The sequence below is a fragment of the Corvus moneduloides genome, chromosome 11 (genome assembly GCF_009650955.1).
Source record: "Corvus moneduloides isolate bCorMon1 chromosome 11, bCorMon1.pri, whole genome shotgun sequence".
Classification (NCBI taxonomy): Eukaryota; Metazoa; Chordata; class Aves; order Passeriformes; family Corvidae; genus Corvus; species Corvus moneduloides.
Genome location: NC_045486.1, coordinates 13997820 through 14016056, shown reverse-complemented (window position 1 = coordinate 14016056; position 18237 = coordinate 13997820). Strand labels below are relative to the sequence as shown.

The window sequence follows — 18237 nt, the reverse complement described above, 5'->3', positions numbered from 1 at the left end:
CAGCCTGCCTAACTCATTGAATTTAGATATCTGACAAGAAGAAAAATCAGATAAGATGTTTTTTCCAGTATAGTTTCAGTTAGATGTGGAGAACAAAAGAACAATTTTTTTGTCTTTTCTGAGGGAGTAGAGCTTTTGTGAGAACAGACAAAAAGCCACAAAGAAAGAAGCAAAGTTCTCACTGTCCATGTGATATTGGTAGCTCACGAAAGCAAATAAAAGTATCTGAAACAAACAATATCAGTTACAATACTACTGGTTCAATAGTTAGCTGTGGGTTTTTTTACTTAAAATTTGACCTGTTCTTCAGCTACTTTTTTCTCTATGCTCTGTCCTGTATGTGATTGAAGATCATTTAAGTCACTGTGCCAATTATGAGTATTTCTTACTGCCTACATAGTTTTTGTTGTGCTTTATTGTAGTAACATAATCAATATAAATTGTCTAACTCTATTGGAAGACCCTTTCAGAAGATCCTTCTTTGGGCTGGCAAGATGATGTGTATGGTACATCTCCATCCATACTAAATCCCAGGCAGTTTATTTTGTATTAAAACTTTTGCATAGTGACTCACCTAGAGTAGCAGACAGTTTATGTGTGTCAGTTATTACCTTTAGTGATGAATAAAACAACTGTTTTCTATTCTGAAAGTCAGTTTTCTGCAGGGGCTTTCACATTCATAGCCTGAAGTAATCATCAAAACAGAAGTTGCTTTAGCACTACACAGACCAAAGGCAGGAGGAAAACCTCCTCCTCCTTTGTGTTCTAGACCTCACCTCCCTATCCTTTCCTGCTTTGAGGTTTCAGCTCTGTGTTGTTCATTTTACAGACCTGCAAAAGTAAATTACAAATAATGGTAATTTGACTATTTGGGGAATCTAACCAAATTAATTAAAACAAACTATTAGAAAAGTTAAATTATGAAATAAGGAAATAGAAGCAAAAGGTAGATTATCTATTTTACATATATTTCCTCAAATTAATAACTGAATACCTGAGGTTGCAATAGTCATGCTTTTAACTGGGAGAAAATAAGTTTGATACGGGGTAGGAATGCAGATTATGAAGTATAGCAAAGACACAATAAATAAATTGTATTTTCAAGTGAGATGATCCAAAGATAAGGAGAAAAGAACATGAGAAAAGGAAAAGAAGAGAAAATGGAAACAAAAGGAATTCAAAAGAATAATGGGGGAAATCCACCAAGGACTAACTTGAAGAGTTGATAGAAATTATGACTATTTTTCTATTTCTCAGTCCTTTGCTGTTCTCCCTGTATCCTAATTCTACCCCTAATGCTCTTAGCACACAGTTTACCTACCCCTTTCATTGGACACAACCCAAATAACCTGTTTTGCCATTCACCTTTTCACTCTATCTCAGAACTTCAATCCTGCCAAAACAAACTACGCCCTGCCCTTGTGCTAAAACTAACCCAGTTCTCCAGCTCCTTCCTACTTCCCCCTGCTGAAAACACACTCAGGACTGCAGGTGTGTCTCTTAATCACATACAAAAATCACAGGTTTGGAGAAGGCTCTTATTCTCAACCTGCAGTCCCAGAAAGCCAATTCCCAACTTCACAACCAATCTCTTCCTTCTCACTCCCATCTCACCAGGCCAAACCCTTACTCCCCACTACAAGCAGTGGGAACGAAAAAGCAGAACAAAAAAGCCAGCACATTATTTAGCCAAAATTGCTAAATCTTGATCCAAGCACAACTGTATAGCTCTTTGATGAAGTTGCAGTTCCTGTATAAGAATGGCAAAACCAAAAAGAAATTATTATTCTCTAAGGCAGTAAGAATATTTTCTGCTACCTCATCATGCTTCACTTCAGTTCCTGGGGATAGCAGCGTCTTCCTGCAGTAATTTTGATTCAAGGACCACTACCTTATACAAGCTGTAGTGTTGTCACAGGCATTGAAACATTTAGTAATTTCACAGAATCCACAAAATTCTTCAGGACATTAACTATCACTAAGTTTTAAAAGATCATCTAGTACCAGAAATGCCTACTATGTTACTCATGTGGTGGCCCTAGGGACTAAATTAGCAAAAGAAACCTAAAAGCCAAAGACCAAAACCAAGTAAAAAAACCCCAAACCATAACAGGGGACAAAATTTTTAAAAGTTAAAATGCAGATTTAATACCATACCGTAATATAAATTTGAACACATCCCATATAAAAACAGCACTGGTTGTAACAAGACACTGGGATACTTTTGCATGACCCCACTTCCTGTTAGTGGTTTAAAACTTCCCCCTCACCCCCCGAATTTTCATTCGGTATTTCAAAGCAGCATCTGGGTGAAATATGCTTTAAATACAGTGATTTATTTATTGCCTGCAACAATACTTGGCAATAGGAATATGCATGCAACAACCCCAGACAACACTTGCAAAGACACTGAGAAAAGCAAGCCCTCCTAAAAGACAATTCGTCTGCTGAGCGAGCGGGCAGGCAGCAACACGCATTTTGAATGACATGTCTAAGTTTCAACAGCAGCTTGCAGGAAACATTTACATTTGAAAAATCCCTACTTTGACCTCTTTTTCCCCAGTTTGCTTGCTGGCAGATAGGAGTACATGACAAATGAACCTAATTGAAGTAGGCTGGATGCCAGATTGCCTGTTAAAAAAGAGCACCTGATCGTGCTTTAGGTGAGAGGTCAGTGACACTGAACACCAGCAGGTGTAATAACAACCGCAGGCTTTCTGTAAAGGAAATGCAAACAAGAATTCAGCCCCGGGATATTCAGGACAGAGCTGACCTGCTCAGGGCCCGTGTGACTGGCAGCCAGGGCTGCACTCACCATTGGTGATGCTTTGTCAAAGCCGTATCGTGACATGGCTTTGAGCAGTGTGTCACAAAAGATGGAGTCTCGAGCGAAAATCATAATGCAACATAAAACTGGGCACTGAAGAAGAAAGCAGTTTTTCTACTATTAAAAAAGCCCCCAAAGACACAGAATAAATCATTCTGATTCTCAGCACTTGTTTTCACCTTGCCACAAAGCCTTTATCTGTCATCATTTAAAAACTACACTGTTGGAACTACCTGACCATCAGTCTTGGAAACATTTGACAAGAGACTAATTTGTTCTTGCAAACTCTGCATGCTCTACCCACCACTTCTGGGAAGAATGTAGAAAAACAATATGTAAATAACATTTTAAACCAGTGTTAGTCCATCTTATTAAATTACATTAATTTGTCAAACACCTATCCTGCCGATTTGGAGGTTTTATATTCCAACTATTGCTTTTAATCAAAGGAAAAGTGATTGGCTGATAAACAATATTTTTCTTATACTGAAGCTTGCTAAAATTGCATTATAAGACCAATGTCAAGGCACACAATTTGGACCAACCACAGTGTAGTCTTGAAACAAAGCCAATAACCAGTGCAGCTTTCATAGATTTGGGAGCTTTATTTTCTAGAAGACCACCCCCACACTTGATTTCTGGAATATTTGCATCCTTTTTGATTTTAGATTTATTTATTCCATGTTGGTTTAGAATCTGGCAATGGATCCCTCTCTGTTTCAAAAATTCCATCATGATATTAAAAAAATGTAGAGTTCTTAGGCAACGGGATAAACGCTTTAATTGGTGTTTGCAGGATCCTAGTAAAAGCCATCTGTGTCATATGTATACCTACATTTGATCTCACACAATAAAATTAAGGAAAAAAAAGAAACAACTGGGATTAGCAATTAGCTAACTGGTCTCTGAATGATGGTCTGTGCTAGATCCTGTTTGGTGAGACTGATGATTTGATTATCCTTCACATAAAAATATTTGTGCTAAAATTCATTCTTAATAAATTTTTTCTTCAGATTATGTTCCATCAGGCAACTCAAGTGAGGCTACTTATTAAAAAGACACATTGATAAGACTTTTCTATCATACTCAGAGTAGAATACAGCAAATGTGTGTGATATTTAGATTTTGGTCATTGCATTCTGATTGATACTGCAAAGAGAGTCAAAATCATGAAAATGAGAACAGCATAGCTGACATTCTCTCCAAAAGTTCTGGTGTGAAATCTTGTCCTCAAAAAGTCAGCAGGACAATGACAGAGTTTACTGACATCAATGTGTTGCTGCGTTGTAAATTCTCCAGGATGGTGGAAGCTTCATGTGCTACATTCTTCTTCTTCAACAAACATGTATTTGGTACTTAATAAATAAAATATGATGAAACCATGAGGAAACAAAGATTTCTAAACCCAGTATAATAGTTTCAGAAAAAAAAAAAAAAAATTGGAACACCCACTGTCATTACTTCTGAAGTAAAAACAGTCTGTGGCTTTCAGATCTTCCGGCTGGTCAAGTCTGTTTCTGAGCAGCTTTTATGTAAAAAATCATGTACCACCACACCCTGCAGGGCTGTTGCACCATACTCCAAACTCATGGTGCAGTTGATTATTAATGAATTTTTCAAAATATAGAAGGCATACACAAATGAAAAATATGTAACCACTTACATGTGGAAAGAGTTTTTTTTCTGAAAATAAAAATGCAGTTTCATAAGGTGCTTAGCAATTCTTCCTTTAGAGAAGTTCATATTCTAAGACAATTTAGTAGCCCTTACATGCATCAGATCACATAAAACCATGAATCTGAATGCACAAAGACAGCATTTGAAATATTTCTAACATCAGTTATTAACTGAAGTTTGCCTTATAGGTGCTAAGCAGATACTCAGCTTTGTCCCTCCACCCATTTAGGGGAGAATGTACTGATGTGTTAATCACCTGCTGGGTGGTGGTGGGGAATCTATCCTTTGATCAAAGGGAGACATACTGGTTTTACTTTACATCCTGTCTCTCTCACTCTCAACTGGCCCATAGCTGGAGGGATTCATTTCAGGATTTTTCTTTATTCCAAGTATTCTGTTCCTTGCTGCATACCACCACTCAAGACATCAGGGCTAAAACCAAACACTCTTTGTGGTACACCCATATGACAGACTTCAAAATGGAAACAATATTTAAGTTAAACCTGTAAGATCAAGTTTGCTGAAACCCTGCAATGCATGAAGCTTTTGAACACTTCAGCATCAGATCAAAGTTTGACGGACAGACTCAAGGAGAGAATCAGTACATTTAAACCTATCAATCCTCAAGGAAAAACAGAGCACATTCGTAAAAGTACAGTTGACAGTATTCATTTTGTCTTGGTGCTAACAGCAGTCAAATAAAGCCAGAGCTCATGTTTTTTTCTCTATACTGTATCTTTTTTCTGTAACTAAGGCAGGGGTTTCTCACTCAGCTTGTTTAAAGTACATTTTTGGAGCTACACTGCTTTCAAGAGGGAAAGAAAAGGTTCTGAGTTTCTTCTGATTTTTATAGTGAAGGATCATTTCCAGATAAAACTTTTCAAACTTCCTTCAAGCAGTAAGACTGTATCTGTGGAGGATTCACACACAACTTCAGTAGTTTTCATAGTAAGCCCTCTCTTTCCCACAAAACCAAAAGAAAAGGTATCCGAAGACAATTTTTGAACAAGTTGTATTCATTTCTTCTAATTAAAAATTAGAAAACTTATTAAGTAAAAGAGATAACTGGAAAAAAAAGGAATTAGCTCTCTGAGAATGGGCTCTTTTCTCACTTGCAATCAGTTGCAGGCTTTTTTGGTTGACAGGTTCAATTCTAAGAACTATTACTACTAGCAGATATTTTTGAGGATTATTCATTTTCCTTAAAATGAAGGGTCATTCTAGTTCTAAATATGCTTCCATTGATTAATTACACAGTGGAAATAGATTATAAGCCTCAAGGTAAAGAGATTTGCAACACTGCAACTGTGAAATAGCTCGTGTCAATTACAAAACGACAATACAACAGTTTCTTATTAAATTTTCTGCCACTAACTTTGGAAATAAGGCAAATTTACAAATGAAGAGTAAGATCTCTTAGAAGATTAACTGTATAATAGATGGATTAAAAGCTGAATGTGGTTCGGTACAGAAATCTGGTGAAGAAAAGCACCTAAAATTCAAGCAGTTTAAAAAGTTTTTTTAAAAAATGTCCGACCATGCATAATTATTTTACAAATAAGTGCTGCAGGATCTACGTAAATTTCTCAACAATTTTGTCAGTCCCAGACATAGTGTGAGTGTGGGTAAGTTAAATAGGGTGGATAAGGAGTTATGTTTTCATTAAATCTAATCACAGATTTATATCACAGCTGCAACATAGAGTAAGGCACACAAGAGAATTTAGAAACTTGGTAAAAAAAACTTCTTTCAGCAGCATAGCATTGAAGAAAAGAAACCTTTATCAGTTTTTTGCCCTGCAATTAATGCAGGTAAGGATATAATACTCAATTACTTCAAAAAAACATAAAGGCAATCTTGTAGCACTTTCAGTGCAGAAGGCTTGAACACAACTCAGTTCAATCAGAATGTTGGAATCTGTTATTACTTACCCAGGTATAAATTCCTATAGGCCTACAGAACCAACCTAAGTCAGACCTAAAGCCTCTAACTGCCATAATCAAAATCACGTTAGATAACAGAATTCCTAAATCATTAAAAACTTACCTCAGTGTTTACATTCGACCCTCTCCATATTCTTAGGGCTAAAATGAATCCTCATGAAAAGCTCACAAGCAGGCCAGGTCAGCAGATGTAAAACACGACACAAAGAATGTGCCTGTGCTGCTTTGATGGCTCCAGCAAACTCAGATTTTGGCCTCAGCCACATTAGGAACAGTAGCCATTTGTAAGCTTCCAGCTTTGTTTGAGATTTATCACCTAATTTCAAGGCCCCAGAACCATGTGTGAGAAAATTAATCATATTATTACTACAACTGGCTTAGAAAAAGCTTGTTGCATGATCTATCAAAAAATCCCAACCAAAAAAGAAGCAAGAAGAACTAGTTTTCCTAAAATGTAACACAGATTTACTCTCCAAAATTATAGCTCCACGGAAAATATCATTTATTACTGACCTCCATGCTTGCATCTGGTAGAAATATGTCTATCTGCAAAATGAACAAAGAGTTTCTGATTCTGATTAGTTCAACAAGAAAACAGCACTGGATAAATTGAAATTATTTTAATAACCTGATTACCTAAATTGGTGCTAGAGCCTTTGAAGATAAAGTGATTTCAGGAAGGGTCCTTTTATTTTTAACTTATGGATATAATTCTCTTACAGATGAAGCTTTTCCACTTGAAGATGTTAGTGCCACTGGCTGCTCTGCCCCTGCCATCTTATCACTGCTCCACGTGCTCTCTCATCCACACCAGGCAACGACAGCCAGGCTGCCCTGATGAGTGGCTACTCATCACTGCTTATGCTAACCTGGAGTGCAGTTGATAAGGGATTGATTTCTTCTGCTGATGGATCTGGGGGGTTACAATCTCAGCAGAAGAATAGCAGTAAGTGGGTAATGGTGGGTGGCAACACCATCCTCAGCTGGCACAGCTGCATGGCTTAGGCTGGGGACAGATTTCCTCACCCACATTCAGGTGTGCTGTGGAAGGATTTCAGTTTCTCATCCCTTTCCCCTGTAAGACCATGACCTCTTCTAATCCTCCAGTAATGCTGTTCAAACGAGTAGCATACTCCTTTTAGTCAAAAAGATCTGGTTTAAAATAAAACTAGTACATAAACTGTTTAGCTAGCTTGGCTGACTTTGGTAGAACTCAGAGCCAAGCTGAAGAAGAGCTCATGGTCTGGCCAGCCAGATGTGCTGAAAGGCTCCAGGAGGGGACCAGTAAAATCATCATGGCTCTTCTGGAAAACAGACCTATACACATTTTCACTGGTTAACTGTCTATAAAGCAAAGATCAAAACAGAAATAAAATGAAACAGCAAGGCTCTGCCATTTTTGATATGCAGGGACTCTCCATCACAATTTAAAATGAGCAATTAGCACACGAGATTTTTTTTAACAAATGAGAATATTGTTGCCAAAACAGATTATTAGAGTGGGACAGTATAGAGAAATCAGAAATATTAACAGGCATATCTTAGCTATTTCTAATCCACTACATTAATATTTACTATTAGAGCACAAGTATACAAATAGCTACATATTGTCAAAACAATGTTCCTAAGATGCTGATTACTGAACTTAATTAAATCACATGAACAAATATTTTTCTTAGATTTCTGCATTTTTACTCTGTTGTAGAATTATTCATAAATTATCTTGTTTCAGCCACGGATTTAAGGCTCATACTCAAGACAATCACATCATTCCCAATGCCTTTACTCTGTCAGAAAAAGGAAAGGAGTATGCAAGGACACCTGCTGGAAAAGCCAAATGGTTCTGTTTATTTGTTTCTTTGCAACCACACCTCCCTCAGTTCAGTTCTAGACACCACTCCCTGAAGATGTGTTTCCATTACTGAAGGTGCATGATCTGAAAATTTGCTTCAGAAACCAGAGCCAGAAGAGCAGAAAGCATAAGAGACAGTGTGGATGTGACTCCAGACTGGCTCCAGGCTTGTGGCTGGTAGGACTGGCTATCTCCGACAGCAGTCATCACCTATCAGAGGCTTTCCTTGAGGAAACCATGAGACAAATGCAATGACAACTGGTATTTCATTGATGTTACATAGGTCAGCACAGGGAGGTTGTCTTACTTTTTTTTCTTACTTTCAAAGTGGCATTATGGCATTGTAACTAATAGAATACTAAAAATAGATACTAGGAGACTTTAATTAGGTATATATTTTTGGTAGTTTGATGAACATTTTCTCTTGTATTTTTCCATAAGCTTCGCAGAGCAATTTACATAAATCTCATTTATTTAAAACTGGGGGGTTTAATCTTTTAGTATTAAATTATAAAATCTTACATTTAAAAGTTTGTGTCATATAACCTTTGATTAGGTCAGGAGGTAATTCTGCTTCCAAACAAACCAGGACCTTCCAATCAGAATGCTCTGCAGGCAGTACCACATTCACATACCCTAATATTCACCAACAACTCTTTGAAACTGTTTTCAAGACAAATAAAATAATAGCAATTTCACATATTCACATGATAATTTGTAGAAGTGAAATCCAACACAATGCAATTCATCATTGAATTCACATCTTTAGAGCAGATTTTTGCTACTTCTTTTCAAGATGTCAGCTTAGCTTCAGATTTTAAACAGCGAGATTGTTTGATTACCTTTGCGAAATCAGCAATTAACTACTCCAGTTTACAGCAACCATAGTATTTCAAAACAAAGATGAAAGCTGTGAAAACACACACAGCCTTTTCTCACTTTTTACAGTGTTTAAAATTGCTCTGGTATGTTATTTATTTTTACTATGGAAGAGTATAAAAGAGCACGACTGATGATGATGGCAGGCCCTGTGATTGTTGTCTTCAGACTGACTACATCAAAAGCTTTCAAGTTCAGTTCATCTGCTACATTTTATTTTTTTTGTACACCTTCTGCACCTGCAATGAAAAAGCTGAGGCCAAAGTTCAGGCAGAATGGCCTGACTCTCACAGCTGAAATAGAAGTGACAGACAAAAAACTAGTGAATTTATATGTTTCTACAGCTAGACATGAGGATGATTTGGTGTCTCATAAATACAATGTTTAAGATGAGATAAATGCCTGTCAAAGAACATCTAGTTCATACAAATAATTTGAGAATACATTTGTGTATATACACAGGTGCTTTTCTACTATGAAAAGAACAATCAAAAGGAAGAAACTGCTCTGAGTGAAAACTGAACAGTACTGAAATAAATAACAGGGCTTTCATTAACTCTAACAGGCCCAGGGCTTCAACTTCCAGCCTTAACTCTCATGTCAAGTCATTGACACATTTCCAGTATATAATCAATAAAATGTAACCAAATACATACAGCTAAACAAATTCCTACTTTTAATGAAAACCCTCTGACTTCAGCAGCGAGCAATTAAAACCCAAAAATATTAGCAGTAGTAATAAAATCTTCAAGAAGAAAAGAAAGGTAACTTTTCTTTAACTAATATAAAATGTCCCAATAAAAATAAAAGCTATACATGTCTTCCATTAAGAATTAAAGTATTTTAACAAGAATAAAGACTAGTCACAAATCTGTCCATTTGCAAAACAAACATTGCTTGGGAGGTTCCTCCTTTTGTTTAGTAAAAACTAAGTCACAGTAAAACAACAACCATGCCTAAAAATTCACAAACCCAAAATGCCCTTGGGCTCCAGTCTATGTAGCAACACCCATTTTTCTAATTAAGCATAGAGCTGGTATTCACACACTCAATGAGAAAGTTAAAATGAACACTGCAAACAGTCATGCTCCTTATTTTTCCCTTGCCTTGCATGATACTGATGCTCATTTCAAGGTTAACATGTTTTTTCCTAAACAGGCTAAACAGAATATCCAAACAAAAAGAAAAATAATTTACAAAAGTCATAACTTGAATTAATGAAAACAAAAAGCAGAACAATAGCTAATAGTTAATGTCTTTAAACATATCCTTATATAGCAACATGACAAAATTTTGTTGTGCTTTGCACTGTTAGCAAGAACATCTTGAGAGAGAACTGTTCACCACATCTCAGCAAAGACAAATCTAGGCACCACATTTGTTTTGTAACAGCCTTCTCCTCCTCCTCCCTGAAGCATATGAAACACATCCAATAGTTAGAAGTGAACAGCAAATATTTGCCTGAGCAATATTCTTTCATCCATGTTGCAGACAATTTCTGCTTTGAAGGAGTTTTTTGCTGAATGGCACTGATGCCTCCTGAAGAATGCCTACACAGTATCTATTAAGGCCAAATTTTAAATTTACAGACTTTATGGGCTGCTCCTAAATCCAAATTTAGCAGACTAGCTTTATGATCCTATTTTCAAAAGCACTAGACCTCAGCTGCTGCCAGGCACAGGCTTCAGTTGCTCTTTGTTTCACATGTGAAGGTAACCCTGTTCTGAGGACGTAACAGACAATAAATTTGTCCAAACACTCCTCAGCATCTTTTAAAACATTTAAAACTTCACATCTGACACAGAATGAAGTCTACAGCACTGTACAAACAAAATACTGTACAAATAGGTTTTGTGTTGAGCTCTCTTACACACACATGGACAGCTTGTGGCAAAGTCAAAACTGTTTTTCCAGTGTCTGCTGCACTTCAGTGGCTGGAACTGGAAAGGGAAAACAAGCACTTGTGTTCTACCTGCACTCCTCAGCTGTGCCACAAAACATATTTTCTGAGGGTCACATGGCTTCAGTTACCCATGACAGATTGCTATATAGGCTTAATTCTTAAAACTTATCATCACCTCATGATTTTCTTTCTTTTTTTTTTTCCTCTGTAAGGGTGAGGAGAGGGGAAAAGATCCTGTTTCTAACAAGACTTGAGCACTGCAGCTACATTTGCTACCAAATGGGCTGGCCAGTGAGATTTCCCTGAACACCTTGTCTGTTCCTTAATGAGTAACCAGCTCTCTATAACCTTACAACACTTTCTCATCCTGCCACTCTGCATCTCCACCAGCATTTCCTGTCACTCCTGTGTAGTAGTTGAGCACCAAAGTGGTAAAGTTTAAAGGGAGTTCACTTAATAATTAGAGGACCAGCCTGCACTATCTTTACTGAGGCAGAGTCCCACCTCATGGCCTCTGGAAAAGCTCTGATTGCATAAATCAATCATAACAATTAGTCTTGGAACAAAGCAAATTCAGAAGCTACATGTTTTGGTATACCAGGCACTTTCTGTTTTGTAGGAAAAAGATCCTCTTAAAGAAAAATCAACTCCAATTCAAAAGCATATAATCTATTTTACACTGCTCTAATAAATGCTAAATAAATATTCCCTAAGTCTCTTGCCAGCCAGCTTTCAAAATCATTGTACTCTTTGTGCACAAATTTTCTTAAACCAAATCAAATGTGGTTTTGAGACTCTAAAAGGGAAAAAATATGCTTTGGTTCATAAACATGTTCCATGTTGCAATGGAAATGCATTATAGTTTAAATAATTTAAACTGTAAAACTACAAATTATGGCAAATATAAAAAGTATAAAACAGTAAGGTGAAGTTTTTTAATAGAAACCCACATTCTTTCAGTTGAAATACTTTAAAAATTAAATTGTTTCTATTCTATTTTCCTCTCCAACATAAAATACATTCCTCATGTTCATTCTCATTGGGTGTCTTGCTTTCTTCACGTTCACAATGAGTTTTTGATAGATGTGTGCAGTAACAAAACAAATACATAGAAGCTTTTCAAAATAAGATAGATATACACCCAATTTAATTACATTAATGTTGTGTTTTAATATACACTCAGTTGACTGAGAGATTTGATTTCTCTCAACCATACTACTTGTTATGAAAATAGGAGAGAGTGTGAGAGGAAGAATGGTAAAATGCCAAAAGCAATATAATGTGTGGAAGCTTTAATAAGACATTAATCTTTACTTATGTGAGTAGATTTTTCTCCTCTGAACAGGCCCATTGTGGTAAATGAAATTGTTCCTGTAAGAAGTAGCAAGCAACATTTTCTACCAGCAACCCACCAAAGCCCAGTGTCCTCAGCAGTGTTGAGACCATGGTGATCTTGAGCTACAAATTACCTACAGCTTCAAAGGCCAGCCCCAAACAAGTGGATATGCACAAACCAGTACCTGACACATGATGACAATACAGTAGTTACTCATAATTTAAGAGACAAACAATATAAGCTGCACTTTGTACTCTTGAATATCACAAGGAAATTATTGTATGGATGTTACTCCATCATAATATTTCAGGCAAAGAGCATGTATTGCACAGAGAGATTACACTTTCCTTATTAAACATCTGCTGCTTATTTTAAAATTTCACTAAAACATTTCAACTTAAAAGGTAGTCTCATGTATTTCCATGCATATCAAATTCTGTTTGAGTGAAACTGCATGCTCAATCCGTGGCAAAATTTCTTAAGTATCAAACTTTCATACACATTCTGCAAAGATATTACAGTGCTCATACAGGGATTTTAGAGATGATAAAGCAAATTAATACTAGTTTAAAGAACTTACCTACTGAAGAAAAGAAAATTGTTTAAACAGATACAAATAGATGTCTTTCAAAGTTTTGCACCCACCTACACCTTTAGCCACAATAAGTTATGAAAAAACTAAACCACTACACCATTAAACCTCTAGACAAAGTTTCTCATTTTTCACTGCATATAAGAAAACATCCTTACAGCATTCACAAACACCCTTGTCAAGAAACACACAGCTCCATGCAGTGTATAAAAAGAACCACACCAATTAGACTGAAACTTGAAAAAGAGAGAAAAGAGAGTTTCTCACCCCTCAAAACAAAACTGGAACTTTGGTTTATAGGAACGGCTATGCCCATATACCCTCCTCATCATCCTGGGTGCCAGGCATTAGGAGATGCACAGAGAAGGTGTTGGCATTGGAATGAAAGAAAGAGAGGTTAGTTACATTGGTGCATATAAAATACAATTTTCTTGGCTGTTAAAAACATGACTTTTTTTTTTTAATATAAGCCAGTGAAAACAACTGAACAAGCTTGTGTTACATATACAAGAATCTGCATCTATAGCAACCAAAAAAACAACAACAGTGACGTAGAATTTTTTCCCTCCCAGTTCAAACAGTGCGTAGGAAGATGATTAAAAGATTAAATATTAAAAGATTATCTATTTTTTAATTGCACGCAATTCATACCAACATTAACAGCAAAGAAAAGATCAAAGCTTTTAAGTAAGCAAAAAAATTAATCAAATTGTCTGACATTCTGTTACAAGATACAAAACTGCTGAATAACCAAAAAATCTATCATTAGCAAAGTACACTTTTCCAGCATGCTACCAATTAAATTTATCTTTTCAACAAATGTTGAATGCACATTTTTGAATAGTACTAAGTAGTTATTCCCCTTTTTTTCAGTTTTGAAATTAGGTTTATTAATTTATTTAGAGTTTTAGTGATAAATAACATTCATGACAAATACAAAAATTCATAACAATTTTTTGAATTTGTTTTAAAAAGGGATTAATTTATGGCAGATAAGCTGAAAGTGGAAAGCGTTCACATGTGTTATAAACTTGAAGTTAATAATAAAAATAAACTTTAATTTTAGTAAAATAAAAACAAAATAAGAAACATGAACTAAACCAGGAGATTGAAATGTTGTTCCCCAGATGCATTAACTAAAACTGAAATTTTACAATGACTCTTTATCTATACACACAGAGATGTGCATGTGCACAGCTGTCTCTATACATAGTTCTACTGTGCCCAATGATGTGACACTCAGCTTCTAGAACACAGAGGTGCACAGCACAGTGTTTGTCATTTAACTCAGCATTTCAAAATCAAATAAAATCATATCATTTTAGATATCTTTAAATTCACCCGTTAATATTTTGGAAATGTAAAAAAAATACATTCTATAATTTCAAAACCTTGAAAGTTAGCTGGTGTAACATGTTGCTGGCACTTAATTAAATCTAAAAACTAAATAAAATGAATGGTAATTAATTATGATTGAAATGGACAGGAATTTTAGCCTGAAAATATACACTGCCAGTATCACTACTGTTCCTAACCCATTCTTGGAATAAAAAAGAGCTCCCAGATGTCAACTGTTATTAAAAACCAGATGTTAGGATAGATGCCTTGCATGTTGCTGAATTAAGTAAAGAAATCTGACAGTCCACTATAAACTTAGCTATCACTTAACACAGGAGAAATGTGGGTAGATTTTTTAAAGTTGACTTGGAACACATCTGAGTTATAAGATCTGCACAAATACACCACAAAGCAAAGACACAGTAAGGCCTGAATATCCTTATTTATTTTTGAAACAAAGGGACAGGTTCTGTAAAACTTCCAATAAGCTGGGTTTCCCTCTGTGAAAACACAAGCTATTCCCTCTGAATTCTGCAGGAGCCACTCTTGGTCAGGCCCACTAGCCCTAATTGAACTGACTTTCAAGTTGACAAGACTTTTACCAGAGTAAAGGCTGAAGAAAGGATGAAGGATTTCTTTTCCGCTGAGTAGTTTGATCCTATTTCACTAACAGAATGCATTAGGTTAATCTTTGGTGATATCCTTAAAAACAGCAAGAAATCAACAAAATGGACAACTCAATAGGTTTCCAGGTGACTCCTCCCCTAACTACACACAGCTGCTTTGCTGTTTAAAGCATTGCAATCCTTCAAACAGGCAGATGGTCATTTTTACTTCAATTATTTGTGCAATCTCCTTTTGGCAGAATTCTAGAAGAGTTGAAAAATCAAATATTGTCAAATATTTGTAAAAAGTTTTATGGGAAATTAAAGACTATACAGTTTGACACTGATCCTGATATACAATAAGCAAAAAATTAAAAGCTGGAGCTCAGTTAATGTCAATCAACATGGCTTTATTGAGTATCAGTCCTGTCAAAATAACTTTGTATCTTTTCCAATTACATAGAGACTCTTTTTGATAAGGTAAGTGCTTTGAAATAATATGCTGAGATTTCTGTAAGGCATTTGATTATGTGCCACATGACACAGTGTCAGAAAAATTATCTCTACACAGAATGAATGTTTGCTGGAGAAGGAAGGGGATCCACAGATCTCTTTCTCATCCCAAACTTGTTCCATATTCCCATGATCTGAAAGAAAAGCCTGGAAAGTCTTCTTGGAAAAGTGAACAGATTTGGAATTATCTGAATAAATATTATCAGACACACACATATGCCTGAAATCATGAATCCACTTTCATAATAGGAAAACATTTAGGGCAGGCTCAGAAGAAAGGGAACTGCCTCTGAAATCAATGACATCAAAAAGGTCTTTACAGGTCATGGTGGAAACGAACACGTGGTACAATGTTGGATTTACCAAGACAAATACAGACAGAGAAAGAAAACTCAGAACATTTGCTGTATCTCTATATGGCAGCATTGGACCATTAAGAGAATTACACATCTGGTGCTCATGTCACACTCTTGTGAATATTTGAAAGACTGTAACCAGATCAGGAAACAGCTAGAAAATTACTGAAAAATAAACTTGGCAGTGAGAAACAAGAGACTCAACCTAACTGATCCCTCAGAAAACACTAAAAGATTTTCTGATCATTATTAACTAACATAGAGAAAAGGAGACAGCTCTTTTCTCTAGCAAAGAAAAATCTAGATAGAGATTTAGAGGATGTAGTTACACTCCAAATACAGGACACATTTTTCAGTAACTCATCGTTTCTGGATGATTTGAAGACTTCATATCAAGTCTTAGACACTCTCTAAAAGATACAGTTAATTATATTCAAACTAATTTTTAAAAATTATAGATTTGATGAAGAAATTATTCAGAGGTTCAGATTGTGATCACAGTCCACTTAACCTTCAACAGCTGCAATTAATAAAAATCCTCTTCCATCATTTTTTCCTCACACCTGTTTCAATGGGAATGTGTGTGCCATGATCTACCTTACCCAGTACACAAAAAATTTATTACATATTTTCCAATTTTTTTGATTAGAATGTTCATAAAATTAAGCACAGTGATCTGTTTTGACATAAAATTGAATAAAAAATAATAAAAAAGCCCAACAAACAAACAATACCATCACTGGATTTCAAACTGTTAGTACTAAGAGCAATCTCAAAACCAGTCTCAACTGGTGTAAATCCTAACATATAGTTACAAATTTTTCTGTATGGATAGCAACAAGTATCCAAAAGCACTGGATAAACAGCACATAAGAACCAGGACTGTGATTTTGATAGGTTTCATGAATGAAGTATTGTATCAAGAAGCTAAGATTTAGTGCCTCAGTGCAAACAGATAATAGAGAGAATACAGAATTCTTCACTGAAGTTCTGAGACAAATGATGTTCACTACTTATTTTTGCATTCTTGACACATAGTGAAGCAAAATGAAAGCTCCAGTTATGCCTTATCATTTATTAATATTGGAACAGAGGATGCCAGAAGTATGCTTAGTTTTTCATATCAGTGTGTATCCTACAGAATCATTAATCTATGGCTCTTTCAAACAATAAACTACAATCAAGCAATTTTTCATTAATGTTTATGTACATTAACTGCTTTTTAAACTTGGATCTATCATTGCTTTATAGGGTCAAGAACAGCAATTCAATGACAAAAACCGCAAAGCAAAATCTCAGTTACTGACAAGTGAAACAGGAAAAACAAAATTCAAGAGGTGCCATTTGAATTGAGAAATTAGTACACACACTTGTTATAAAATTGTTATCAATCAGAGTGTTTAGAACATTGAATGCCTTGAATATTTAGGACTGACATCCAAGTATCTAATTTGGGCCTGTATTTTTAGTACAGTGAAATAATCTCAAATACTACCAAGGCCTTTTTTACAAAGGCTATTAATAGATTATAAATTCATTGATTTTATTTCATCCTTTTGCTAGTCCTTTTTTTTTATTTCTGGGGGGTTTTTTTTCTGTTTTTCTGTTTGGTTTTTTTTTTTTTTCTGTTTTCTATTTCTGTTTATTTATTGCTGCTATTTACCATATTTGCTTACTACCTTAAAAAGAAGTATCTGCTGTCACTAAATACGATTTACTGCTCTGATCCAATCACCACAAAACCTCAAATACAGCTTCAAAGTATACTGCAAAATGAGGAGCTTAAAGATCAGTGCTTGCAAAACACTACACACAGATATAGAAGGCTTGTATAGAGACATTTTCAATTTTGTTATTGGCATGTATCTCAATGCAAGCTTTGCAGGGACACTTCTCAGCCATCAATTCTCTAAGGTTCACCAGTGTCAGCAGCAAATTTGACAGCAGCAGCCTTCAGATAACAGGGGCTACCTTACACAGCAGGTTAGAAACAAAGGAGCACTCTAATCAGGGTCTACACAATTAGGTCTATCTACAAAATTTTAATAATCAGATACCAGAAATTATCAGCCTATTCAGAACCACTCTGCATGTAGCATATTCTTGATTACTGGTGAACACAGAGTAGCTGTAGGAGGTCCTATTTAGCAGTGTGTTCCAACAGCAACAGATCTACAGCCATTACAATGGTTCTGAGAGTCTCCTCTGTACAATACACCTGTCTTGGGGAGTATTCTGAATTAATTTCACCCAAAACTGAATTCCCTTTAGCAACTTCACAGTGCTGGTGGACCTCCTGGAATGCATCTTTCATTTAAGTTGAATCAAAGAGGAACTTGGGGTGCCCAATCCAGCACCACGTCTGGATATAAACCACAGTGCAAGAAGTGGGAATGAGCAGGAGGATTTGATTCAA

The 18237-nt window shown here is 35.8% G+C and overlaps 1 protein-coding gene across 17 annotated transcripts in view; it reads right to left on the bottom strand.

The window, feature by feature from the left end:
- Positions 1-18237, bottom strand: part of ERC2 (ELKS/RAB6-interacting/CAST family member 2) — a 430969-nt gene that overhangs the window by 96579 nt on the left and 316153 nt on the right. For all 17 annotated transcript variants that reach the window (XM_032120320.1, XM_032120321.1, XM_032120322.1 and 14 more), the window contains one exon: positions 13277-13342. In XM_032120320.1, the coding sequence (XP_031976211.1) occupies positions 13316-13342 (27 nt within the window). In that variant the 3' untranslated portion in view covers positions 13277-13315. The remainder of the gene's footprint in view (positions 1-13276; positions 13343-18237) is intronic.